This window comes from Lepidochelys kempii, chromosome 1 (genome assembly GCF_965140285.1).
Source record: "Lepidochelys kempii isolate rLepKem1 chromosome 1, rLepKem1.hap1, whole genome shotgun sequence".
Classification (NCBI taxonomy): Eukaryota; Metazoa; Chordata; order Testudines; family Cheloniidae; genus Lepidochelys; species Lepidochelys kempii.
Window position 1 is genome coordinate 336940142 of NC_136380.1, and position 26428 is coordinate 336966569.

The 26428-nt window shown below is 44.0% G+C and overlaps 2 protein-coding genes across 7 annotated transcripts in view; one reads left to right on the top strand and one right to left on the bottom strand.

Annotated features, from left to right (window-relative positions):
- DMTF1 (cyclin D binding myb like transcription factor 1) overlaps positions 1-15983 on the top strand; it is a 56236-nt gene extending 40253 nt beyond the window's left edge. For all 6 annotated transcript variants that reach the window (XM_073328679.2, XM_073328680.2, XM_073328678.2 and 3 more), the window contains 5 exons: positions 4762-4847; positions 7397-7555; positions 9253-9636; positions 13608-13755; positions 14625-15983. In XM_073328679.2, the coding sequence (XP_073184780.1) occupies positions 4762-4847; positions 7397-7555; positions 9253-9636; positions 13608-13755; positions 14625-14734 (887 nt within the window). In that variant the 3' untranslated portion in view covers positions 14735-15983. The remainder of the gene's footprint in view (positions 1-4761; positions 4848-7396; positions 7556-9252; positions 9637-13607; positions 13756-14624) is intronic.
- TMEM243 (transmembrane protein 243) overlaps positions 15981-26428 on the bottom strand; it is a 32619-nt gene continuing 22171 nt past the window's right edge. The window contains exons 3-5 of the mRNA XM_073328684.1: positions 19879-19929; positions 18071-18175; positions 15981-16436 (exon numbers count right to left, since the gene is read on the bottom strand). Of these exons, the coding sequence (XP_073184785.1) occupies positions 16314-16436; positions 18071-18175; positions 19879-19929 (279 nt within the window). The 3' untranslated portion in view covers positions 15981-16313. The remainder of the gene's footprint in view (positions 16437-18070; positions 18176-19878; positions 19930-26428) is intronic.

The window sequence follows — 26428 nt, forward strand, 5'->3', positions numbered from 1 at the left end:
AGCAGTTGGGGCCCCCGGGACATGGGGCTGGCAGTGGAGCCCTTGGTGCAGGGCGGCAGCCAGAGCCCCATGTAAAATATGGGGGTGCTATAGCACCCCTCACACTCCTATTTCCCATGCTTATGTTTTGAACTCGTTAACAGTTAAATGTTTAACTGATACAATTTTAATAGTTTAAACAGTTACTTTTATTAAACACTACTTCATCCCTACTTCATATGTGTTTGTATGGTACCTAGCACATAGGGTTTGCAGCTTCTGGGCTCTACTGCAATGTAAGTTTTTAATCGTTCTTTCGAATTTCTGGAAATTTACTACCTTTTGTTTTCACTTAAACTCATAAACTGTAAATTAATATTTTCTACCTCTTGTTTCACTTTGCCACCACTGGGGCAAAGAGTTAAATATTGTTTACTGTGCCCTTTTTTCCTTATTCTTTACATTAGCTGTTCATTGGGAAGATCATTCAAAAGAATTACTGGGCATTTTAGTGTTTTGAATGTCCTTTTCAGAGGCAGCTAAGGGTAGGTCTACACTACCCGCCGAATCAGCGGGTGACAATTGATATATTGGGGGTCAATTTATCGTGTCTAGTCTAGACGCGATAAATCGATTCCTGAGCGCTCTCCCATCGACTCTGGAACTCCAGCACCGCGAGAGGCGCAAGCAGAGTCGATGGGGGAGCGGTGGCAGTCGACTCACCGGTGTGAAGACACCATGGTAAGTCAATCTAGGTACGTTGACTTCAGCTATGCTATTCTTGTAGCTGAAGTTGCGTACCTTACATCAACTCCCCCCCAAGTGTAGACCAGGGCTAAGAGTTCTTAGTAGTTCCATCTGCAGCAGATGAAACAGCATAAGACAAAGAAAAGGGGAAAAGAATCACATTCATAAAAGTTAGATGGAAACATATCCTAAGGGACAACAAGGCTGCGAGCTTTCAGCTAGAGAAACCAGGCAGCAATAGAAACAATTTAAGGATGACCTACAAATGAAAAACCAAAAAGGAGTTGTGTCCTCCTTTGCTGCTTTTGTTGTATTAAAAAAACTGTGTACCTCACTTGAAAAAAAAAAAATTCTATCTGGAAATAGCAGGAATGTCAAGTCTGGTTTTCCTGGTTCTGGAGGAGGACTTGCTGCAGGTCTCAGAGAGGTGGATTTGGAGCCAAGACATTAATTGCAGGGGAGGTGTTGATGAGAAGGTTTAAGATTCCCTTCTCTCAGACGTTCACTCAGGGCTTGTCTACACATACAGGTTATATTGCTTTAACTCTACTTCGTTAAAGTGGCACAAGCTCCCTGTATGAATACAGTGATACTGGTACAAAAGTGTGTATACAGCATAGCTTATTCCCATACAGGAAGGGGAATAAATAAGCTATACAAGTAGAATCACATTTGCTTCCTGGGTACTTCTAATGTTTTTCCCACCAGTTCTCCAGTCAGAGTTTTCCAAAGCAGATAAGACCTGCATTTCCACTATAAAAAACAAACACTGGCAAGGTGCAGGGGCGTTGTTTGTGCATCATAAAGAAGCCAGAAGAAGAGGGCACACCCTTTTGTTTCTTTTTGCAGGTCTCCTTTAAAGTGAGCATATTTCTTTTGGCAGAACTGTCACACAATTCAAACAAAAATGCTGAAAAATGTGTGCTGCTGTGCTTCCCTGCTGATACAGTGCCTCGAAACGGAAGGTTTAAAATGTCACTTTTATTTACCTGCTCCAGAGAGTGCAGGCATGAGTTCAGATTCTGTGCACTAATACTCGGGGGAATACTAATCCCAAACCACTGGACAGCAGAAAGTGTCCATAATTCTGGAAACACAACTTGGCATAAACCATGACTCTTGCTTCTCTCTCTCCCCAGATCAGACATTCATAGATTTTAAGGCCATAGCGATTCCCTGAATTAATTACTGCTTCAAGTCCAATAGCTGTGGTTAAACTACAAAATATAGTTTAGAAAAATGTCCAATCTTGATTTTAAAATTTCCGGTGACGGAGAATCTACCATAACCCTTGGTAAATCTTTCCATTGCTTAATTATCCTCCCTGTTAAATTCAGATTAGAAATAAGGCAAATTTTTGTCCAGTTTCAACTTCCAGCCTTTGGATCTTGTTATACCTTTTTCTGCTAGATTGAAAACAACTTAACAAATTTCTGTTGCCCATGGAGGTAGTTCTAGACTGTGATCAAATCACCCCTTAAATTTCACTTTAAGCTACGTAGATTGAGCTCCGTGAGCCTCCTGCTGCTAGGCATGGTTTCCAAACCTTTTAATCATCTCAAAGCTGTCCTCTGAACCCTCTACAATTTTTCAACACCTTTCTTGAAGTGTGGAAATTAGAACTGGACACAATATTCGAGTAATGTTTGCACGAGTGCCAAATGCAGAGATAACATAAACTCCATTAGCCCTTTTGGCCACAGCATCACAATGGGAGCTCGTGGTCATCATGAACCCCTAAGTCTTTGTCAGACTCATTGTGGGGTAGAGTGTCCCATCCTGTAAGTATGGCCTATATTTTTTTATTCCTAGATGTTTGACCTTACATTTGGCCAAACTGAAACACATATTGTTTCCTTGTTCCCCAGCTTACCAAGCAATCCAGATCACACTGTGTCAGTGACTTGCCCTCTGCATTATTTACCACTTCTCCAATCCTTGTGTCGCCTACACACTTTATCAGTAACGATTTTATGTTTTCTTCCAGGTCACTGATAAAAGTGTTAGAGTGGAGACAAAAACTGATCCCTGCAGGATCCCACTAGAAACACGCCTATTCAGTGATGATTCCATTTACAATTACATTTGAAGACCTATCAGTTCAAAGTGTCACGCGGTACCAATTGCATGCCGTACAGAGGTCTAAGGTACACTTACACTGCAGCTGGGAATGAGGCTCTCCGTTTAGGTAGACAGACTTGGGCTAGTGGGTTAGCGTTAGTGCACTAAAAATAGCAGTGTGGATGTAGGGGCACTGGCAGAGGCTCAGGCTAGCCATCTGAGCTCAGACCCACCTGTCCCACTGGGTCTGAATTCAAGTCGCTAGTCTGTGCCTCCGCCAATGCCCCAGTCTCCACACTTATTTTTAGCACCCTGGTTCGAGCCTCACCAACACAAGTCTGTCTATTTGGGCCTGGCTCACTCCCAGCAGCATTGTGGACATGGCCTAAGTGTATTACATCAACACTATTCATCTTTATCAACCAAACTTGTAATCTCATTAAAAATCTGAAGTTTGTGACAAGATCTATTTTCCATAAACCAGTGTTGCTTGGCATTAACTATATGATTCTGTGTTCATTCTTTATTAATCGAGTGTTTTACCAGGAAATCCATCATTCTGCCCAGTGCCAGGCTAACAGGCCTATAATTAAGGCTACCATTTAGTCACAGGTATTTTTAGTAAAGGTCATGGACACGTCAAGGGCAATAAACAAAAATTCACTGCCCATGACCTGTCCATTACTTATACTATAAATACCCCTGAGAAAATCTGGGGCGGGGAGGGACACTGCTGTGAGGGGTGCCCCAGGGAGCCACTGCTGGGGAGGTGGCCACTGCTGGTGTGGGGCTAGTGGCACCAGTTGCCGCCGAGCAGCAGCTGCTCCAGCTGCCCAGGGACCGCTATGGGGGCTGCCAACAGCGGCTGCTCCAGCCACCTGGGGTCAGTTGCTGAGGGCCAGCCGCACCGGCCACTGCTCAGGCGGTCCCTGGGGCCATCGGTGTGGCTGGCTGCAGGGCTGCCCAAGTGGCTGACTGCAAAGCCTCTCCAGGAGCAGACAGTGTGGCTGTCCCCGGGGCTACCTGGGCAGTTGGTGTCAGAGCCAGCTGCGTGGGTTGCCTTGGGGTCAGCCACACTGGCCTCCACAGAAGTCACGGAGGTTGCGGAAAGTCACAGAATCCGTGACTTCTGAGACAGACACGGAGCCCTACCTACAATTACTTGAATCATCCTGATTACCCTTTTTAAATGTTGGCATGATATTAGCTTTTATCTAGCCCTCAGAAACTTCCCCAGTTTTCCACAATATATGGAAAATCAAAATTAACAGTCTAGATTGCTCCTCAGCCAGCTCTTTTAAAACTTGTGGGAAGCAAATTATCTGGACCTGCTGATTTTATAATGTCTAACTTTAGTAGCTGCTATTTAATAGCCTCCTTCCTGTTCAAACTGCTTGCAGTAACCCAGTGAAACAGTCAAGCTCCTATGGTATTAGCATTTGTACCTTCAGTAGGTTGCAGCCATTACATACAATGTGATTAAATATACTTGAGTGCATCTTGCCCTTCATCCATTGGTGCACGTACACATTATAGGAGGACAGAGAGGAATGCAAATATAGGGCCAGTTTTCAGCTGGTGTGGATCAACACAGAACATAACTGTATTGACTTGTCACTGATTTACACCAGCTGAGGATCTGACCTATAGAGTGGTCTTATGGATACTTATTCCAGAATATTATGTCTTTAAAATGTCATTACAAACATAAATCATGAGATCCCTTTAACGTCATTTTGTTTTTTGATCCGTATGCAGTTAATCATACTTTCTTCCCTCTATTTCCATCTCATGTAAGATGGTTTCTTTAAAGAGTATTGTATTCTAGATACAAACTAGAGAACCTTGCCATTAGTACTACAGTCAGTTTTCTTTCTCTCAGCACTGGGAGTAGCAATACCCTGCTTGACACCCTTCTGTGCTGACACATTTTGGTTTACATGTGGCTTTTTGATTTTTTTCCTACTCCCATAGCCTCAACTGATTCTCCTGCTGCTGCTGTCGACTCTGAGACAATAACACTAAATAGTGGAACACTACAGACCTTTGAGATTCTCCCAGTAAGTAACACAGAACTTGCCTTGCAATATCACACTTATTCATTAAATACGGTTAAATTGTTACATTTTTGTAGTTGATTTCCAAAATGGGGAAGGGAGAAGGGAGAATTTAATGGTGATTCTAAAGTAAACTTCTGTTACAAAATCCAGAGCAAAATGTGTACCTAGTTGTAATTAGTTAGAGCTGTGAAGGTTCAATATGAAATATTAACTCTTGTGAAACCATCTTATAGCAGGTTTCAGTGACAGCCATGTTAGTCTGTATCAGCAAAAAGTAAAGGAGTACTTGTGGCACCTTAGAGACTAACAAATTTATTTGGGCCTAAGCTTTCGTGGGCTAGAACCCACTTCATCGGATGTATGAAGTAAAAGATACAGGAGCATATATAAATACATGAAGGGATGTGGGTTGCTTTACCAAGTGTTACGTCAGTCTAATGAGATAAATCAATTAACAGCAGGATATCAAGGCAGGAGAAAAAACTTTTGAAGTGGTAAGAGAGTGGCCCATTACAGACAGTTGACAAGAAGGTGTGAATAACAGTAGGGAGAAATTAGTATTGGGGAAATTAAGTTTTTGTAGGTTTCAGAGTAGCAGCAGTGTTAGTCTGTACCCGCAAAAAGAACAGGAGTACTTGTGGCACCTTAGAGACTAACAAATTTATTTGAGCATAAGCTTTCGTGGACTACAGCCCACTTCATTGGATGCATGGCAGAGGGGCATTGATGGCATATATCACATTGGTAGATGTGTAGGTGAACAAGCCCCGGATGGTGTGGCTGGTGTGGTTAGGCCCTGTGATGGTGTCCCTTGAATAGATATGTGGACAGAGTTGGCACTGGGGTTTGTAGCAGGGTTTGGTCCCGGGGTTGGTGTTTTTGTTGTGTGGTGTGTAGTTGCTGGTGAGTATTTTCTTTAGGTTGGGGGGCTGTATGTAAGCGAGGACTGGCTATGATATACATATGCTATATATATATATTGCTATATATGCCATTATAGGGCCTAATCACATCAGCCACACTATCAGAGGCTCGTTCACCTGTACATCTACCAATGTGATATGTGCCAGCAATGCCCCTCTGCCATGTACATTGGCCAAACCGGACAGTGTCTACGCATAAGAATAAATGGACCAAATCTGACATCAGGAATCATAACATTCAAAAACCAGCAGGAGAACACTTCAATCTCTCTGGTCACTCAATAACAGACCTCAAAGTGGCAATTCTTCAACAAAAAAACTTCAAAAACAGACTCCAACGTGAAGCTGCGGAACTGGAATTAATTTTCAAACTAGACACCATCAGATTAGGCCTGAATAAAGACTGGGAGTGGTGGGTCATTACAAAAACTTAATGTCCCCAATACTAATTTCTCCCTACTGTTATTCACACCTTCTTGTCAGCTGTCTGTAATGGGCCACTCTCTTACCACTTCAAAAGTTATTTCTCCTCCCTTGGTATTCTGCTGTTAATTGATGTATCTCGTTAGACTGACCTAACACTTGGTAAAGCAACCCACATCCTTTCATGTATTTGTACCTGCTCCTGTATCTTTTACTTCATACATCTGATGAAGTGGGTTCTAGCCCACGAAAGCTTATGCCCAAACAAATTTGTTAGTCTCTAAGGTGCCACATCTTATAGCAGTGTATGTTTAATATTTTTATTTTAATAAAAATCTTTCTTATAAGTGGAGTTTATAACACAAGAGACCCTTGCTGGCAAAAGATCTCCCTATGCCTGTACCATTCATCCCATTATTGGTAGGGCACGGTCTCTCTCTATTACTCCTGGCTGTGGCAAATGGGAGCTCTGGGAGGCCATATCCTCACTGAACAGCTGTAGCAAGAGTGGCCTGTCTCCTTGTCACTCCTCTCTGGGAGCAAGACCAGGAAGTCAAGAATCTCTCCTTATCTTTCCCCTCATGGGATACTGGCATCTTTTATCTCCCCTCTCCCCCCTCCTCCCCCCCGCCGTTTTCATCTGGTCAGCCAGGGCCCAATCCAGCTCACATTGGGTCTTTCCATTGACTTCAATGGGAGTTGGATCATGTCCCAGCAGAGGGGCAGACAAGAATTAACCTATCAGTGGGTGGAAATTGCTGTATTCCAAGTGGATTTAGGATAGCAGAACTTGCTTTTACCAGAGTGAAATTTCACTATAAGATGTGTGAAAAGATTCTGCACCAACGCAGTTCAGGATTTTCACTCCAGTTTAACCATGTCCCCTTGTTAACTTTTCTATCCATAGCTGAACAGGAGAAGGGACTAAACAGAACCCTGCACTACCCTGTAGGAGAAAGTCCTTAGGGCAGAGAGACAGTTGCGAGGACCTCAGATAATTAGTTCTTCACTAATTTAGTTTATTGAAGAAAAATGAGGTTTTTACAGTTACTCCAATTAAATTGTGGTAAGTAACACAGGGAAGGAGTTATTTCAGTACTGTTTCTAGCTAGCTAAACTCCCTATAAGTGAGTGCGCTAAGAGCTTTAAACATGGTTCAGGAAGTGGGGAATTTTTGTATTGACTGTTTTTTCCCTTTCTTAGTCCTTCCATCTCCAGCCTACTGGAACTCCGGGCACTTACTTACTACAGACAAGCTCAAACCAAGGTCTTCCTTTAACACTGACTACCAGTCCGACAGTGACCCTGACAGCTGCTGCCGCTCCTGCCTCCCCAGAGCAGATCATAGTCCATGCCTTATCCGTATGTATTTTGAAGAGTTAGAATGCCGAAACATCTTGGGAAAAGGGTGGGCTAATAATTATTGCCTATCAGCTGCTGTGGTTACAGCAGGCCCCTAGTTATCTCCGTATGCTAAGGTTACAAAATAGTTCCCAGTGCATACACCTTTCTGACATGCTTATAACTTTCCATAATATTCCCTTTGGAGCTGAAATTTTCCATGCTCACTCTCTGTCTAGTCACAGGTAGAGTAAAATTCTTTTGGCCATTTTAAAATTATTGAAGAGTGAGAATTTCCCATTTTTAAAAAAACCCAACTCTTCAAACCACAGGCTGCAGAAAACTTGCTGAAGTTTAAAATTTGGCATGGGCATAGTCCTTATTGGAGATTAGTTGTTTGGTTGAAGATTAAACTGGTTTGAACGTGATGTCTCCCTCTAGTGGTTGACCTCAACAAAATTTAAATCTGTTACCTACAACTTTTTATTTATAGGATTTTCTAAGATCTTATCACTGAAATCTTCACATCTATGAATTATTTTGTCCTCCCACAACCTTTGTAAGGTAGGGAAGTATTGTGACTGGTTAGCAGAGGGTGACAGCTGACAGATATTGGAAGTCACATAGGAAATTTGTTGCAGTTATAGAAATAGAACTCTGATCTCCTGAATCTAGGACTATTATTTTAACTGTAACCACTTAGCTCAAGTAGTATGAGCTTGTGCTTTTGGAACTGAAGGTATCCGGTTTGATCACCGCTGATGACTTTTCTGTCTCGAGTTAAATAATACTTAAGCTTATCACTATCCTCAGAATTATAGAATCATAGAATATCGCGGTTGGAAGGGACCTCAGGAGGTCATCTAGTCCAACCCCCTCTCAAAGCAGGACCAGTCCCCAACTAAATCATCCCAGCCAGGGCTTTGTCAAGCCTGACCTTAAAAACCACAAAGGAAGGAGATTCCCCCACCTCCCTAGGTAACCCATTCCAGTGCTTCACCACTCTCCTAGTGAAAAAGTTTTTCCTAATATCCAACCTAGACCGCCCCCACTGCAACTTGATACCATTACTCCTTGTTCTGTCATCTGCTTCATACATCTGAGAACAGTCTAGATCCAGCCTCTTTGGAACCCCCTTTCAGGTAGTTGAGAGCATCTATCAAATCCCCACCTAATTCTTCCCTTCTGCAGACTAAACAATCCCAGTTCCCTCAGCCTCTCCTCATAAGTCATGTGCTCCAGCCCCCTAATAATTTTTGTTGCCCTCCGCTGGACTCTTTCCAATTTTTCCACATCCTTCTTATAGTGTGGGGCCCAAAACGGGACACAATAATCCAGATGGGGTACTCCTTCTTTGTTACAAACAGCAAGGAAGAAATGTTGTCTAATAGTGAGATCACAGGATGGAGATTCAGAACTCCCCTGGGTTCTAGCTGCAATTCTGCCATTGATTCACTTTACCTTGCTATGCCCCTCTTTTTTTACTCCTCCATAAACTAGATATAACAGTTTTAATCAGGTTGCAGATTCATAGAGTTGAAGGCCAGAAGGGACCATCAGAGCATCTAGTCTTATCTCCTATATGTCACAGACCATTAAATTTCACCCAGTTACCCATGTATTGACCGCAATAACTTGTGTTGGACTAAAGATAGGTGAAAAACCCACAAAGTGCTAAATACTATTTATTTTGTATCCTCTGTTAATACTTCTTACAGCCAGAACATTTGCTGAATGCAAGTGATAATGTCACAGTGCAGTGCCACACACCGAGTGTCATAATTCGCACTGTTGCTACTGAAGACATCTCCTCCGTAACCCAGGCAGAACTTACTGTCGATTCACACATTCAGTCAGCTGACCTGTCAGATCCTCCAAGTACCTTGGAAACAGATACTTTTCCACATGACATCCATCAGTCCAAGCTGAGCAATGAAGAGCAGTCTGCCTATATTGACGATGACTCCTCCAAATTCAGTGGCAGAAATAGCACCGAACTGATAGATGGGGTGATGGTAAGAACTGAAGAGGAAATTTCAGATACAGACCTCAAACATGAAGAGGATTCCCACTCCAATTTAACTGACACTTATGTCACTGAGGTAAGGAAGTGTATGATGGAAACTATCAGAATATGTGAAACTACTGCCTCTAAGGCCTTGTCTACACTACCCAGGTAAGTTGACCTAAGTTAGACTACTCCAGCTATGTGAATAACTTAACTGGACTTGACATACCTTAGGTCAACTTACCCCGTGTCTTCACTGCGCTGCGTCAACGGGAGATGCTCTCTGGTCGACTTACCGTACTCTTCTTGGAGAGCTAGAGTACCAAAGTCGACCAGAGAATGCTCTGCCGCCGATTTAGCGGGTCTTCACCAGACCTGCTAAATTGACACTTGCTGCATCGATTGCAGCAGCGTGGATCTCCCTAGTAGTGAAAACAAGCCTTCAGGGAGAGAGAAAGTGAAGGTTCAAGATAAAGGCCTGATGAGAAAATTAAGGTGTCCTTATGAGTGTGTCAATAGTGCTGCTTTTTAATTCAGTCTTCTAGTGTTTTAGCTCCATGAGCATTTTGTGAAGAGGCTTTTTCTGTCTCAGAACTTCGTAAACCCTTACATGTTGGGAAGTGGTGGTAGTTAGATCAAGGCTAGGGTTTGGGTTCAGATTCAGTGGCACAGAAAACTCACAAGTGGGCTAGGAATCTGGACTCCCCAAGTCCTCATCTTGAGGATTTTGCTTTAATGCAGGTAGGTAACATAACATAGTGTGACCCAGCTAGTATGGATCAAAGCAGTGAACTGATGGTTTATGGTTTTAGGCGATAAACAAGCCAGCTATTTGTCTACCAAGTCACTGTCTTTTCTTTACAAATATATTGTGTGAGCAAGGGAGAGGTGAAGTACAGTATTTCTCACAGTCAACTTTTTACTCTACTAATCTTGCTAGTGTCCCCTTAGCTGCAGCAGACCTTTCATGACTTTTTTGCAGGATTTGATTGGTTAAGCGGAATAGTCCGATTATTAAATGCTCAAACACTTCAGTAAAGATTCAGTTGTGAAACAAATTACAATCTTACACAGCTCAACATCTCAGATGCAGCCACGTGTTTATCTAAATAAGTATAACACTGGAGCCATTGTATAGGCTTGATCAGGGGTGGGCAAACTACAGCCCGCAGGCCACTTCCGGCTGTCCAGCTGGTTTAATTCGGCCCTTGAGCTCCCGCTGGGGAGCGGGATCTGGATCTGGGGCTTGCCCTGCTCCCGTGCTCCAGCCAGGGAGTGGGTTCGGAGGCTGCTCTGCGTGTGTCTGCCGAGGCTCCTGGAAGCAGTAGCATGTCCCCGCTCCGCCTCCTGCGTTTAGGGGCAGCCAGGGGGCTCTGTGCGCCACCCCCGCAGCTCCCATTGGCTGGAAACTGCAGCTAATGGGAACTGCAGGGGCAGCATTTGTGGACGGGGCAGCGCACCGAGCTGCCTGGCCGCACCTCCACATAGGAGCCCGAGAGGGGACATGCCGCTGCTTCCAGGAGCTGCTTGAGGTAAGTGCTGCCCAGAGCCTGCACCCCTGACACCCTCTCATGCCCCCAATTCCCTTCCCCAACCCGGAGCCCCCTCCCACGCGCTGAATTCCTCATTTCTGGCCCCAACCCAGAGCCCGCACTCTGAGCCAGAGCCCTCTCCCCCCCTTTGCCCCAACAATCTGCCCCAACCCTGATCCCCCTCCTACCCTCCGAACCCTTGGTCCCAGCCTGGAGTACCCTCCTACACCCCAAATCCCTCATCCCCAGAGCCCGCACCTCCAGCCAGAGGGCCCCCCCCCAAAACTCCTCATTTCTGGCCCCACCCCAGAGCCCACACTCCCAGCCAGAGTCCTCATCCCCTCCTGCACTCCAACCCCAATTTTTTGAGCATTCATGGCCCACCATACAATTTCCATACCCAGATGTGGCCCTCAGGCCAAAAAGTTTGCCCACCTCTGGGCTAGATACTACCTTTTATACCAAGCCCATACATCTTGCATGTTCTTGAATTGGAACAATTGATAGGGATTAAGTAACAAGAAATAAGATCAACTTGCATTTTATTGGGCTTGTTAGAGTTTGTTAGGTTAAGTTGCACTTCCCCTTCAACAAACTGTTCTCCAAAAGGGCTAATATAACAGATGCTACAATTTTTTTTTCTCACTCAGCCAGGAATCCCACTATAATTCAGACTCTTAGGTTTTGTTTCTGCAACGGTGAACAGATATGTACATTGAACCTTCTCTCTGCTGTTCTGAGGAGCAGGATCAGTACATCCTGCACACAGTTCAAGGCTACAGACTTTCATCAATTTGCATTCTTTTTTTTTTCCCGTTAGCTGAAATGGATGCAATAATAAGCTCTACATTTTAGGCAGGTTGAGAGCTCTATTTCAGCAGTTGAATCCTTGGATTTGTCACACACAAATCAAAATAAGTTAAGTTACCATGTTCAGCCTATAAAGACAAAAATGCTAGCAATTCAAAATCTAAACTTTCAAGACATTAGTTATGGGTAAAGGTATGAAAAGATGTTAGATTGTTTGTTTAATTATTCTAGGAAGAAAAAGCAAATCGACTTGGTAATTCTCATTTGTTTATCCTCCTAGCTAAATGGAAGTTTGGGGTCTGTGCAGTTTCACTAGTGGAGATAGAGGGGAATATTTTAGCCAAGAGGAGTACTCAGGAGTAGGAGTGATTCTAAAAAGGCCTGTGTAAACTTCACTTTCTGAATAAGACATTTCTCCCCGCCTGCTGCCATTACAGTTGTGTCAGTGCATGGGAGGTATGGACTCACATTGCAGGGGTTTGATAATTATAGCTGGAAAAGTGCCCAGTTGCCTTTCCCTCTATCCCCTGTACCTTGAGGGCCAGCTTTTCAGTGTGGGCCTAGTAACCACTCCTCAATGTTGGAAGGTATGCTATGCTGTGCTTTCTGCAGGCTGCTTCCTCACTAAATTAGGGACATCATACTTTGCACTAAGTAGTGCAAGCTAGGATCTGGTCTAATTTAGTGAGGGAGGACCCAGTTATGATACATGCATCACATACATGCGTTCCTTCATACACTGCTTGACAGCAGTTGATAAGGGGTAACCAGCTGGGTGGCCAGCCACAAAGGTGGTACTAACAAAACTGCCGAGAGGAACAGGTTTTAGTAAAACTGTCTGGACCATCCTAGCTATCCCTCTAAACAAGGGCCTCTAGCCAGCCCCAGCAGTCTCCATGCCAGCTGTGAATCTGAACAATCCGGCTATTTTCATTCTGCCAATTCCAGTCACCCCTGCTGTTCTGCAATCAGCCTTTAGCTGACAGCAGTCAAGATCACTCTTACTTAGCTGTGCTTAGAGTAGTTAAAACTTGACAGTGAAAGCAGCAGTTGTAGTTATGACTCAAGGAGAAGTGTTGGTAAGGTGTTAATTTTTTTTCTAACTTCCTTATTAAATTCACAGAAAGCAATTATAGTTGTATAAATAATTCGTGATTACAAGGCCAGAAAGGACAATTGTGATTTAGTCTGACCTCTTGTGTAAACACAGGCCATAAGACTTACTTAAATAAAGTTGAACTAGAGAATCATTTACCCCAAAAAAGTCTTGATTTAAAAGTTTCCAGGGATCCATCCCAACCCTTGGTAAGTTTTTTCAATGGTTAAGTTACCCTCGCTGTTAAGTTTGCACTTGATTTCTAGTATGAATTTGTCTAGCTTCAAGTTCCAGCCATTGGATTGTGTTATAACTGTTACATTATATATTTACAATACTTATCAAGTTTTGGTCCCCATGTAGATAAGAGGGCTCTTCAATGTATGTCTTAGCACATCTAGAGAAGAGTAGCCAACATAGTGAGAAATTCAGTTTATAGCCATTGTGGTTCACTTAAAACAGTGCTTTTGAATATGTCTGTCATTTTCCGCTCCTTCTAACTACTGCTCGCTGTGAAAAAGATCTCAGCCACAGCCAGCACATAACTCAGTTTCTAGAAGCAAATGTTTCTGTATCCCATTATGGATAAACCTCTCGGATCTTATCCTTCAATCTCTCATCATGCAGGACCTAGGTTCTCCAGCCATAGAAGAACAAGTTGATCAGACTGCAATAGACGATGAAACTGTCCTTATTGTTCCTTCACCCCATGGTTTTATCCAGACATCGGATGATATAGACAATGAATCAGTCTTACCTCTGACAACATTAACAGGTAATACGAGACAGTTGCTTAGTGCAATTGGCCTGAAACAAGATTCTTTGGTTCAGGGGTTCTTAAACATCATTGCACCGCAACCCCCTTCTGACAACAAACATTACTACATGACCCCAGGAGGTGGGACGGAAGCCTGAGCCTGCCACTCCAGGCAGAGGGGCCGAATCCCAAGGGCTTCAGCCCCAGGCAGGGGGCCTGTAACCTGACCCTCACCTCCCAGGGCTGAAACCAAAGCCTTTGACCTGCCGCCAAGGGGTGAATCCCTTGGGCTTCGATTTCGTCCCTGGGTGGTGCAGGTTGGGCTTCAGCAAGTCTAAGCCAGCCCTGGCAACCCCATTAAAACGGGGTCCCAAGCCATTGTTTGAGAACAGCTGCTTTAGTTCCATATGGTAATTGAGCTCCTCTAATCATTCTGTGCATTATAGCCTTTATCTATGGAATGTTCATATAACTTACCTTCTAAATCATTACTGGTTTGAAACTTTAGAAATAAGCCTCTTTAGATGAAAGGAGTTGGAAGCTTTTTTAAAAACAAGGAAGTCATGCATTCATCAGTTTTCCTCCACTGCACCAATGTTAAATGACAGCTAATTAGTTTTAGACTGCTTATACTGTAGCTGGAAGAATGGTGATGGGTGGTAGCCCTTGTGGAAACCACTCAGTGTGAGGTTTGAGTTAGAGATTGGTTTTTGTTCAGCATGCAATTCTGCTTTTTAGAGGAAATTCTTTTGGAAAAACTAGAGTAGAGTAGCTATATTTTAATAGTTTTATTTAAACTGTTTCAAAGTACTACCTATGTGCTTTTGAGGTAAGTTTTTTTTAGCAATACAATAAGTTTGTCTTTAACATGTTATGGCTCATTGCAGATCCTATATTGCAACACCATGGAGAGGGATCACACATTATTGGCTCATGTTTGGACAGTCCCGATTCTGAAGATTCAAAGGATGTTGAAGACTTAGTGAGTTGTCACTAAGAAGCAGTAATCATGTCTGCTTTCTAAATGAACCTGTTTGCATCATGAAATTACAGTTGCAGCCCTGTACCACCTTCCAAAGAAAGTAGTCAGTTCACATGTTTAAAACATTCTCAAGTTGAAATGGCTACAGTGCACTTTTACTGCTCATAAGACTATGTACCTCATTTGTAAAGGGGTACAGTAGCTAACTGAAGCCCCAGTTCAGCCAGGGGTTATTAAGAGTCTCAGTTGCACACTGCTAGGATCCGTCAATCATTTTGACCTGGCTGTTGCCCGTGTGTTGGACTTTATGCACCTTGAAAACTGGACGGAAACCAAGGACTGTAGCCCTTAGCTTGTTAATGCAGCAACAAGAATTAGTTTGCACACATTTCATGGAGAGTGGATGAGGATTTCTGCACTTACTGGCTCTTCTAAAATACAGAGTTAAGACTTGTTACTTTTTCCTCCTGAAATTTAGCTGAGGATATCTCAGTGACTTGAGAGGGTGAGGGCAAGGGCAGGAGCAGCATTGCAGAAGGGGTCTGTTTTCCCAATCTCATTTGACGTACCAGTATTTCCAGCACATAGGACCCTAGTTACAGATGCTTACAGGGTTGTCTTTCGCTGTTCCTGAAGAGTCTATTGCTGGCAATGGATGGAGTTGCAGAAAGAGCAGAAGTGAAAGATTTGAACTTTTGGGGGTTTTTTAAAGTAAAAAAATAATCACTACAGCAAGTTCAATAAAAGGGAAATTGATGAGAAAGGGAAAGCTACAGAGGTCCACCAGCATCCCTCTAAAACCTAGAGAACAAAAAAGCCTCTAACCTTCAGATGCCATTCCAAGTCGGGTAGAAAGACTGCCTAGCTATATTACACTTCCAGCCTCTCTCTGAAGGTGAGTTGCATGCAGCACATTAATATCTGGGCGATGGCAAGGAGGTGGTAGCACCCTTTGCAAGGTCTTGAAGAAGCAGCTCAGTAATAGTATGGGCCTATGTCCCTAAAGCAGTGGAAAGCAATTCTTTCGACCTTCAGGCTCCTAGCAGACTGAGCAGCCTTCTAAGTGTGCGTGTGAGGGAAAATAACTCTATAAATTATTTTATTTATTTCTGTAATTAGCTCTTCATAATCAGTTGGTCTTTCAGTCTGTGGTTTTGTTAATGTGAAATTAAGTTGTAGTTTCAACAAAAGGTTGCCTAGGGAACAGAAATAATTGTATAGTCAGTTTAAACGAAAATAAAGTATTTGTCTTCTGTAACTGTAAGATGCCATTTATTTATTCTGTTACAGATCTTTGCGATGCTGCAGTTATTTGTACAATAATTTAAAAAAATGCTGTTTTTTCCAAAATGAAAAAGCTTGTGCCCTTCTGAAACATCAGTATAGTTGGAATGTGCATTAAGTGCAAAGTTAGCTCTTAAATAAAAGCAAAGTGTCATGTCCTATGGCAATAATTCTTCCCAACACGAGGGACTTTAGATATACATTTACATGAAAATCATGTACTGATTATCCCTGAACAACCCATTTCTTCATCCCTGTCCAGTTGATTATCCCCTTTGTTTCTAGGGTGGAGCTAAGAACAGTCTCGCAATCATTTACCCACTTCATGGAAGTACAGGTTGGCACATATACATAACATGACAATAGAAAATAAGATATAGTAAATTAGATTCCTAAACTTAGGTTCCAAGTCTCCTTGTCGATACCAGTAGATCTAGAAAGGAGAGAGTGATTTTGCATTAGAAATAAAGTCAGGCATTTATATGTAAGATAAACAAACAAACCATCTATAGTTCAGAGCAACAGTAAGTAACTGGGTGAAACTAAGAACTGCTAGGGTTTTATTTAACATCACCCCCTTTAAATCGGACTAAGGAGGAGAGAGCAGTTAATATAGGGAAACCTCATGGAAAACTAAGCACTAAGAAAAACCAACCACCTTTCTCTCTCAGCATTCTTGTGGAATGCACTTGCACACTGCAGGGAGATACTAACCACTCATGTATTGCCTGCCAGTATCACAGTCTGCTTACTTACCGTTCCTATAGACTTAAGACAGTTTAATTTTGAGAAATGTTAATTATGCAAGCGACGAGATGGGTGAGCTTGCTTTGCAAACTGTAAGGCCTGGTCCACACTAGAAAATTAGGTCAGTTTAACTACATGGCTCAGGCGTGTGGATTTCTCACACCCCAACCACCATAGTTAAACAGCCCGAAGTCCTTGCGAAGGCAGCAATAGGTTGACAGCAGAATTCTTCTGTCTGCCTACCCACCCCGCCGCCTCTCAAGGAGGTGGAATTCCCTATGCTGACAAAAGGGATTCTCCTGTCAGCATGGGTAGTGTCTATACTTAAGCACTACAGCAGTGCAGTTGTAGCATTTTAAGTGTAGACAAGCCCATAGATACAGAAGTGTCAATAAGCCATTAACATTTAAAGTGGAGTTGTTATTTCAATGGTTGTTTGAAAGCTAGGAAATTCACAGTTAAACAAATTTAAAAGAGTCAAATTTAAAAGAGAAAAATCCCAGTAATGAATGCCAAAGTTTTTAGATACTTGAGATGCCAACTTTAACTCTGTTTGCCTCGCTTTCCTGTGGCAGCTCTCACCAGTACAGAAGTTAAGTCTTGCCTGTTGTGTATGAAGACACACCATAGCTAGGGGGTCTACAAAATTCACAGACGTGAAAATAGTGTCATGGTCCATGAAATATGATCTCTGGCTGCCCAGCTCTGAAGGCAGAGCAGAGAGCAGGAGCTGCTGCTAGCAATCCCATGACTGCCTTTGGGTCAGGGCCCCCAGTTTGACAAATGCTATGGAGAAATCACACTCTTTAATGTAAGTCATGGCATAAATAACAAAATTTCGAGATGTGTAACACATCCATGAAATCTACTTATACTGTGACCAACCTGTGAAAAATGTGTGATTTCTCCGTGATTTAAGTAAATCCCTAACCATAGCACGGTCTTTTGTTGTAGGATGTGACCTGTACACTCTGTGTAGCAGGTGCATAGACAAGCCTATTGTGAATGTGTTAAATATTGGGATGTTGTGGCCTGGATGCTCAGGAGTGGACAATAGGATCACAGAAATTAGAACAGAAGATATTTGATAGAAAGTCTATCCCTCTGCACGAGCAGAATAAAGTCTGAACATAAGATATTTACCTTTGACCAATATCCAGTGCCTCACCAGATTTCAAGTGCACACATGTACTATAATCTTACAGCTGCCCTACTTAGAGGGTTAGTGTAGCTAGTTCACTACTGTATTATGGAAAACAAAGGATTATTACATAAAATACAATTCTGTGTATATTTCACAATAAAAGTAGGAATACTTACAAGTATGCCAGCAGAAACACTACACAAGGAGATGCAGAAAGCAAAAAATATATTCACTGGTTTTGGAGGTAGTTGAGGAAAGATAAAAGCACTGATCAGAGTGACCTGTACAGAGAAATACAGAGAGATTAAATTTTTTCATAGTGTCAAAAAAAAAAAAAAAACCCACACATCCACACCCACTCGGGAAGCAGAGTTATGAAGTGACCAAGGAAACAGTTTAGGATTCCACTTTGGGTGTGTCTCACCCACCCACACTGGCAAGAGGCATGAGGGAGGTGGGGGTATGAGAGCATGGAAAGGACTAGGGACATAGTTGTTTAAAAATTAAACATTAAGTACCTCTAACCACATAGGCACAATCCTTAGTAATTGTACAATAGTTCCCTTCCAATGGCCCAATACAATCCTCATGTCCATGTAGAAGGACAGATGGAAGTGGAAAATTCAAGGGTCACACACACTGAAACTTAAGGGAGAAAAAAGCCATCTAGAACTCCTTATAACCAGAATAGTGCTCCTTCTGGCAGTCCTGAAAGATATCCTGCTCCCAGAGGACACTAACCATCCCTCATGGATGCAGGTCTTGCAAAATTATCTTGTACCTTGTCACCTCAAGGACCAAGTCCTACATAATTGTGTTTAATTTTGAAGGCCAGTCAAAAAGTTCCAACTGGCTATATAGCATGTGGCTAGCCAAACGGCAAGCCAACTAAACCAAAAAAGTACTGCAGCAGTGTGTCTTACTCTTTGCAGCAGCTAATTTACTTCCGAGGTTCTGGTCATAATTTACAAACATGTAAATGGACCCCAGCTATCTTCCAACTTCCCCACCTATGCTCCATCCCAGCATTATTGCTTGGAAGGGATGTTTCAGCTACATGTCTTCTAAGGCAGGGATCGACAACCTTTGGCATGTGGCCCATCAGGGAAATCCACTGGCGGGCCGGGACGGTTTGTTTACCTACAGCATCCGCAGGTTCGGCCAATCGCTGGCGGGCCGGGATGGTTTGTTTACCTGCAGCGTCCGCAGGTTTGGCCGATTGCAGCCTCCATTGGCCTGGAACAGCGAACCACGGCCAGTGGGAGCTGCGATCGGCCAAACCTGCGGACGCTGCAGGTAAACAAACCGTCCCGGCCCGCCAGCGGATTTCCCTGATGGGCCGCGTGCCAAAGGTTGCCGATCCCTGCTCGAAGGTGAAGCTCAAGGAGTTGTGAGGCCGGAGGTTATCCGTGACGGGCTTGGCATTCTATCCTGGGGTTGTTCAAGGATTCTCTTTCTCTGGACTTTCCAATAACAGGCTGGATTCCCTGAATATTCAGGCGCCACCCATCATGTTGGCTCTCAAAGGCAGGAGAGTCAGCAGCTACCATCACAGATCATGGAGTAGACTCCTCATTTTTGTGAAAGCGTTTGGTTCTTTCAAGAGCTGGAGGAGAGCACAGTGAGATAGCACAGCAATAGGCACCTCAAACACATGTAAAAATTTCACCCAGCACTAGGGAGTGCTGCTGAAGAGTTCCTTTCTCCCGTGGATTTGGGGAACTCTATTACTTGTTTTAAAAAGGACTCCGTTCCTGTGAAGTAGCAGCAGAAAATAAAACTGCCGAAAGAAAATGGCATTCTCCCTTCCCTAAAGGCAAAGGGTCTCAAATTACTAGCAAGCCAGTGTGCAAAGGATGGAAGCACTTGGGGCTAAAACCTGCGCCCATTCAGGTCAGTGGAAGTTTTGCCATTAAACTTCAACAGAATCAGGATTTGAAGCATAGAAAGCAAAGAAATGCAGTTTGGGAAGGTGAATACTTACTATTAGCAGCAAGGATGTTAAGCTACCAACAGCTAAGTTGATGATTCTATCCTAGAAGAAGGAAGAAAAGGAGAAAGTAACACACTTGGTTATCTGATTTATCATCCTAACATTTGATTAATGTGTGTATTACAGTAATATGTAGAGGCCCGGGTGCCGTTCTACTATGCACTGTACATACACACAGTGTTTGAGGGTCTCAGCCCCCCAGAAGCTTACAATTTAAGTAGAAAAGACAAGCCAATGTTTTTATATTCCATCCTTCATCTATATGCAGTTCTACTTTGAAATGTAACTACCTCTCACTGGCAGTCTTCCACTGTGTATTGACGTCAGCAAATCTTGCTCTCAATGACAAAAGCAAGCTGCTACTCCTTTCAGCTCCTATAAGCCTGGCAGAACCAACACCATTCTGAATGAGAAAGCTGGAGTCTGTTTCCTGTGCATTAACAGTGGATTTTTAATTTTTTTTAAACCACCACTTTCCTGTGTTACCGGACCCTCACACCTGTATAAACCCACTAAAATAGCGGGATTGCACAGGGCTCTCACACATGCATCATTTAACCTGCAGAAGCTTTATTACTAGCAATGATGGAGGAGAGAACCCAGATTGAGACAGGTCTTAGGTCAAGTTTGTAGGACTCGGGGAGGACCACCTACCATCTTTGTACTTTAAAACCAAGTGAGATCTGTTCCCCAAGTTAGACACCTACATGACTTGGTGGTGATGGGGGACTTCAACTACTCAGACATCTGTTGGGAAAATAACACAGCAGGGCACAGATTATTCAACAAGTTCTTGGAATGTATTGGAGACAATTTTTTATTTCAGAAGGTGGAGACAGCTACTAGGGGAGAGGCTGTTCTATATTTCATTTTGACAAATAGGGAGGAACTGGTTGAGAATTTGAAAGTGGAAGGCAGCTTGGGTGAAAGTGATCATGAAATGGTAGAGTTCATGATTTTACGGCAAAGGTTCTCAAACTGTGATCCGCGGACCCACCAGCGGTCTGCAAGCTCCATTCAGGGGGTCCGCGGATAGTTCCCTCTAAGGTGCACGCCTGGGTGGCCGCACAGGAGAGAATGAAGGGCCACCCATCTAATTAGTGGAGCTGCACAGGCGTGGCTCCACTAATTAGGTGCCTGGGCCCTGGAGAAGAGGCACATGTAAGGTGAGGTGGTGGCCTTGCGGGGAATAGAGGGTAGGTGGGAGGGGGCAGTTGGGTGAGAAGAGGGAGTGGGGGGAATTTGGTACATGCAGGGCTGCGGCGGCCAGAGAAAGGAGGTGACTTTCCCCAGCTCCAGGGCTGCAGCTGCCGGGGAGAGACGGCCCTCCTTCCCAGCCCCAGCTCGGGGGCTGCTGCGGCAGGGGAGAGAGGGCACATCCATTGCATTAGAAAGGTAAGACTAGACTACTGATATTAAAATAGAAGTTGTGTGCTTTTATTTGTAGAACAAAAAAAACATTAATTACTTAGTCTTTTTGTTAATAGCACTTTTATCCAAAGCGCTTTACAACAGTAAAAACAACATTTGGAAAGATCATTAAGTAGTCCGCCAAGACCCTCCGCAATTTTCAAGTGGTCCGCGGAAAAAAAAGTTGGAGAACCACTGTTCTAAGGAATGGTAGGAGGGAGAACAGCAAAAGAAAGACAGTGGATTTCAAGAAGGCAGACTTTAGCAAACTCAGGGAGTTGGTAGATAAGATCTTATGGGAAGCAAGTCTAAAGGGAAAAACAATTGAAGACAGTTGGCAGTTTTTCAGAGAGACATTATTAAGGGCACAAGAGCAAACTACCCCACTGCGCAGGAAAGATAGGAAGTCTGGCAAGAGCCCACCCTGGTTTAGCCAGGAGATCTTCAATGATCTAAAAATCAAGAGAGTCCTACAAAAAGTGGCAACTAGGTCAAATTACAAAGGATGAATATAAACAAACACCACAAGTATGTAGGGACAAAATTAGAAAGGCCAAGGCACCAAACGAGATCAAACTAGCTAAAGACATAAAAGGTAACAAGAAAACATTCTACAAATACATTAGAAGCAAGAGGAAAACCAAGGACAAGGGTAGGCCTCAATGGGGGGGGAGGGGAAAACAATAACAGAAAATGTGGAAATGGCAAAGGTACTTAATGACTTCTTTGTTTCGGTTTTCACCAAGAAGATCGGTGGTGACTGGATGCCTAACATAGAATCATAGAATCATAGAATCATAGAATATCAGGGTTGGAAGGGACCCCAGAAGGTCATCTAGTCCAACCCCCTGCTCGAAGCAGGACCAATTCCCAGTTAAATCATCCCAGCCAGGGCTTTGTCAAGCCTGACCTTAAAAACCTCTAAGGAAGGAGATTCTACCACCTCCCTAGGTAACGCATTCCAGTGTTTCACCACCCTCTTAGTGAAAAAGTTTTTCCTAATATCCAATCTAAACCTCCCCCACTGCAACTTGAGACCATTACTCCTCGTTCTGTCATCTGCTACCATTGAGAACAGTCTAGAGCCATCCTCTTTGGAACCCCCTTTCAGGTAGTTGAAAGCAGCTATCAAATCCCCCCTCATTCTTCTCTTCTGCAGGCTAAACAATCCCAGCTCCCTCAGCCTCTCCTCATAACTCATGTGTTCCAGACCCCTAATCATTTTTGTTGCCCTTCGCTGGACTCTCTCCAATTTATCCACATCCTTCTTGAAGTGTGGGGCCCAAAACTGCACACAGTACTCCAGATGAGGCCTCACCAATGTCGAATAGAGGGGAACGATCACGTCCCTCGATCTGCTCGCTATGCCCCTACTTATACATCCCAAAATGCCATTGGCCTTCTTGGCAACAAGGGCACACTGCTGACTCATATCCAGCTTCTCGTCCACTGTCACCCCTAGGTCCTTTTCTGCAGAACTGCTGCCTAGCCATTCGGTCCCTAGTCTGTAGCTGTGCATTGGGTTCTTCCGTCCTAAGTGCAGGACCCTGCACTTATCCTTATTGAACCTCATCAGATTCCTTTTGGCCCAATCTTCCAATTGGTCTAGGTCCTTCTGTATCCTATCCCTCCCCTCCAGCGTATCTACCACTCCTCCCAGTTTAGTATCATCCGCAAATTTGCTGAGAGTGCAATCCACACCATCCTCCAGATCATTTATGAAGATATTGAATAAAACCGGCCCCAGGACCGACCCTTGGGGCACTCCACTTGATACCGGCTGCCAACTAGACATGGAGCCATTGATCACTACCCGTTGAGCCCGACAATTTAGCCAGCTTTCTACCCACCTTATAGTGCATTCATCCAGCCCATACTTCCTTAACTTGCTGACAAGAATACTATGGGAGACCGTGTCAAAAGCTTTGCTAAAGTCAAGAAACAATACATCCACTGCTTTCCCTTCATCCACAGAACCAGTAATCTCATCATAAAAGGCGATTAGATTAGTCAGGCATGACCTTCCCTTGGTGAATCCATGCTGGCTGTTCCTGATCACTTTCCTCTCATGCAAGTGCTTCAGGATTGATTCTTTGAGGACCTGCTCCATGATTTTTCCAGGGACTGAGGTGAGGCTGACTGGCCTGTAGTTCCCAGGATCTTCCTTCTTCCCTTTTTTAAAGATTGGCACTACATTAGCCTTTTTCCAGTCATCCGGGACTTCCCCGGTTCGCCACGAGTTTTCAAAGATAATGGCCAGTGGCTCTGCAATCACAGCCACCAATTCCTTCAGCACTCTCGGATGCAACTCGTCCGGCCCCATGGACTTGTGCACGTCCAGCTTTTCTAAATAGTCCCTAACCGCCTCTATCTCCACAGAGGGCTGGCCATCTCTTCCGCATTTTGTGATGCCCAGCGCAGCAGTCTGGGAGCTGACCTTGTTAGTGAAAACAGAGGCAAAAAAAGCATTGAGTACATTAGCTTTTTCCACATCCTCTGTCACTAGGTTGCCTCCCTCATTCAGTAAGGGGCCCACACATTCCTTGGCTTTCTTCTTGTTGCCAACATACCTGAAGAAACCCTTCTTGTTACTCTTGACATCTCTGGCTAGCTGCAGCTCCAGGTGCGATTTGGCCCTCCTGATAACATTCCTACATGCCCGAGCAATATTTTTATACTCTTCCCTGGTCATATGTCCAACCTTCCACTTCTTGTAAGCTTCTTTTTTATGTTTAAGATCCGCTAGGATTTCACCATTAAGCCAAGTTGGTCGCCTGCCATATTTACTATTCTTTCGACTCATCGGGATGGTTTGTCCCTGTAACCTCAACAGGGATTCCTTGAAATACAGCCAGCTCTCCTGGACTCCTTTCCCCTTCAAGTTAGTCCCCCAGGGGATCCTGGCCATCCGTTCCCTGAGGGAGTCGAAGTCTGCTTTCCTGAAGTCCAGGGTCCGTATCCTGCTGCTTACCTTTGTTCCCTGCGTCAGGATCCTGAACTCAACCAACTCATGGTCACTGCCTCCCAGATTCCCATCCACTTTTGCTTCCCCCACTAATTCTACCCGGTTTGTGAGCAGCAGGTCAAGAAAAGCACCCCCCCTAGTTGGCTCCTCTAGCACTTGCGCCAGGAAATTGTCCCCTACGCTTTCCAAAAACTTCCTGGATTGTCTATGCACCGCTGTATTGCTCTCCCAGCAGATATCAGGAAAATTAAAGTCACCCATGAGAATCAGGGCATGCGATCTAGTAGCTTCCGTGAGCTGCCGGAAGAAAGCCTCATCCACCTCATCCCCCTGGTCCGGTGGTCGATAGCAGACTCCCACCACTACATCACTCTTGTTGCACACACTTCTAAACTTAATCCAGAGACACTCAGATTTTTCTGCAGTTTCGTACCGGAGCTCTGAGCAGTCATACTGCTCCCTTACATACAGTGCTACTCCCCCACCTTTTCTGCCCTGCCTGTCCTTCCTGAACAGTTTATAACCATCCATGACAGTACTCCAGTCATATGAGTTATCCCACCAAGTCTCTGTTATTCCGATCACGTCATAGTTCCTTGACATCACCAGGACCTCCAGTTCTCCCTGCTTGTTTCCAAGGCTTTGTGCATTTGTATATAAGCACTTGAGATAACCTGTTGATCGCCCCTCATTGCCAGTATGAGGCAGGAGCCCTCCCCTCACAGACATTGCTGCCTGTGCTTCCTCCCGGTATCCCGCTTTCCCACTTACCTCAGGGCTTTGGTCTCCTTCCCCCGGTGAACCTAGTTTAAAGCCCTCCTCACTAGGTTAGCCAGCCTGCTGGCAAAGATGCTCTTCCCTCTCTTCGTAAGATGGAGCCCGTCTCTACCCAGCACTCCTCCTTCATGGAACACCATCCCATGGTCAAAGAAACCAAAGCCTTCTCTCCGACACCATCTGCGTAGCCATTCGTTGACTTCCACGATTCGACGCTCCCTACCTAGGCCTTTTCCTTCCACGGGGAGGATGGACGAGAACACCACTTGCGCCTCCAACTCCTTTATTCTTCTTCCTAGAGCCACATAGTCCGCAGTGATCCGCTCAAGGTCATTCTTGGCAGTATCATTGGTGCCCACGTGGAGAAGCAGGAAGGGGTAGCGATCCGAGGGCTTGATGAGTCTCGGCAGTCTCTCCGTCACATCACGAATCTTAGCCCCTGGCAAGCAGCAGACTTCTCGGTTTTCCCGGTCAGGGAAACATAGTGAATGCCAGTGAAAATGAAGTAGGATCAGAGGCTAAAATAGGGAAAGAACAAGTTAAAAATTACTTAGACAAGTTAGATGTCTTTAAGTCACCAGGGCCTGGTGAAATGCATCCTAGAATATTCAAGGAGCTGACTGAGGAAATATCTGAGCCATTAGGGATTATCTTTGAAAAGTCATGGAAAACAGGAGAGATTTCAGAAGACTGGAAAAGGGCAAATATAGTGCCAATCTATAGAAAGGGAAATAAGAACAACCCAGGGAATTACAGACCAGTCATCTTAACGTCTCTACCCGGAAAGATAATGGAGCAAATAATTAGGCAATCAATTTGCAAACATCTAGAAGATAATAAGGTGATAAGTAACAGTCAGCATGGATTTGTAAAGAACAAATCATGTCAAACCAACCTGAGAGCTTTCTCTGACAGGGTAACAAGCCTTGTGAATGGGGGGGAAGCGGTAGACATGGTATATCGTGACTTTAGTAAAGCTTTTGATACTGTCTCCCATGACTGTCTCAAACTAAGGAAATGCAACCTAGATAGAGCTACTATAAGGTGGCTGCAAAACTGGTTGAAAAACCGCTCCCAGTGAGTAGTTATGAGTCATGCTGGAAGGGCATAATGAGTGGGTTTCCGCAGGGATCAATTCAGGGTCCGGTTCTGTTCAATATCTTCATAAATGATTCAAATAATAGCATACATAGTACACTTATAAAGTTTGTGGACGATAGCTAGCTGGGAAGGGTTGCAAGTGCTTTGGAGAATAGGATTAAAATGATCTGGACAAATTGGAGAAATGGTCCGAAGTAAATAGGATGAAATTCAATAAGAACAAATGAAAAGTACTCCATTTAGGAAGGAATGATCAGTTGCACACATACAAAATTGGAAATTACTATC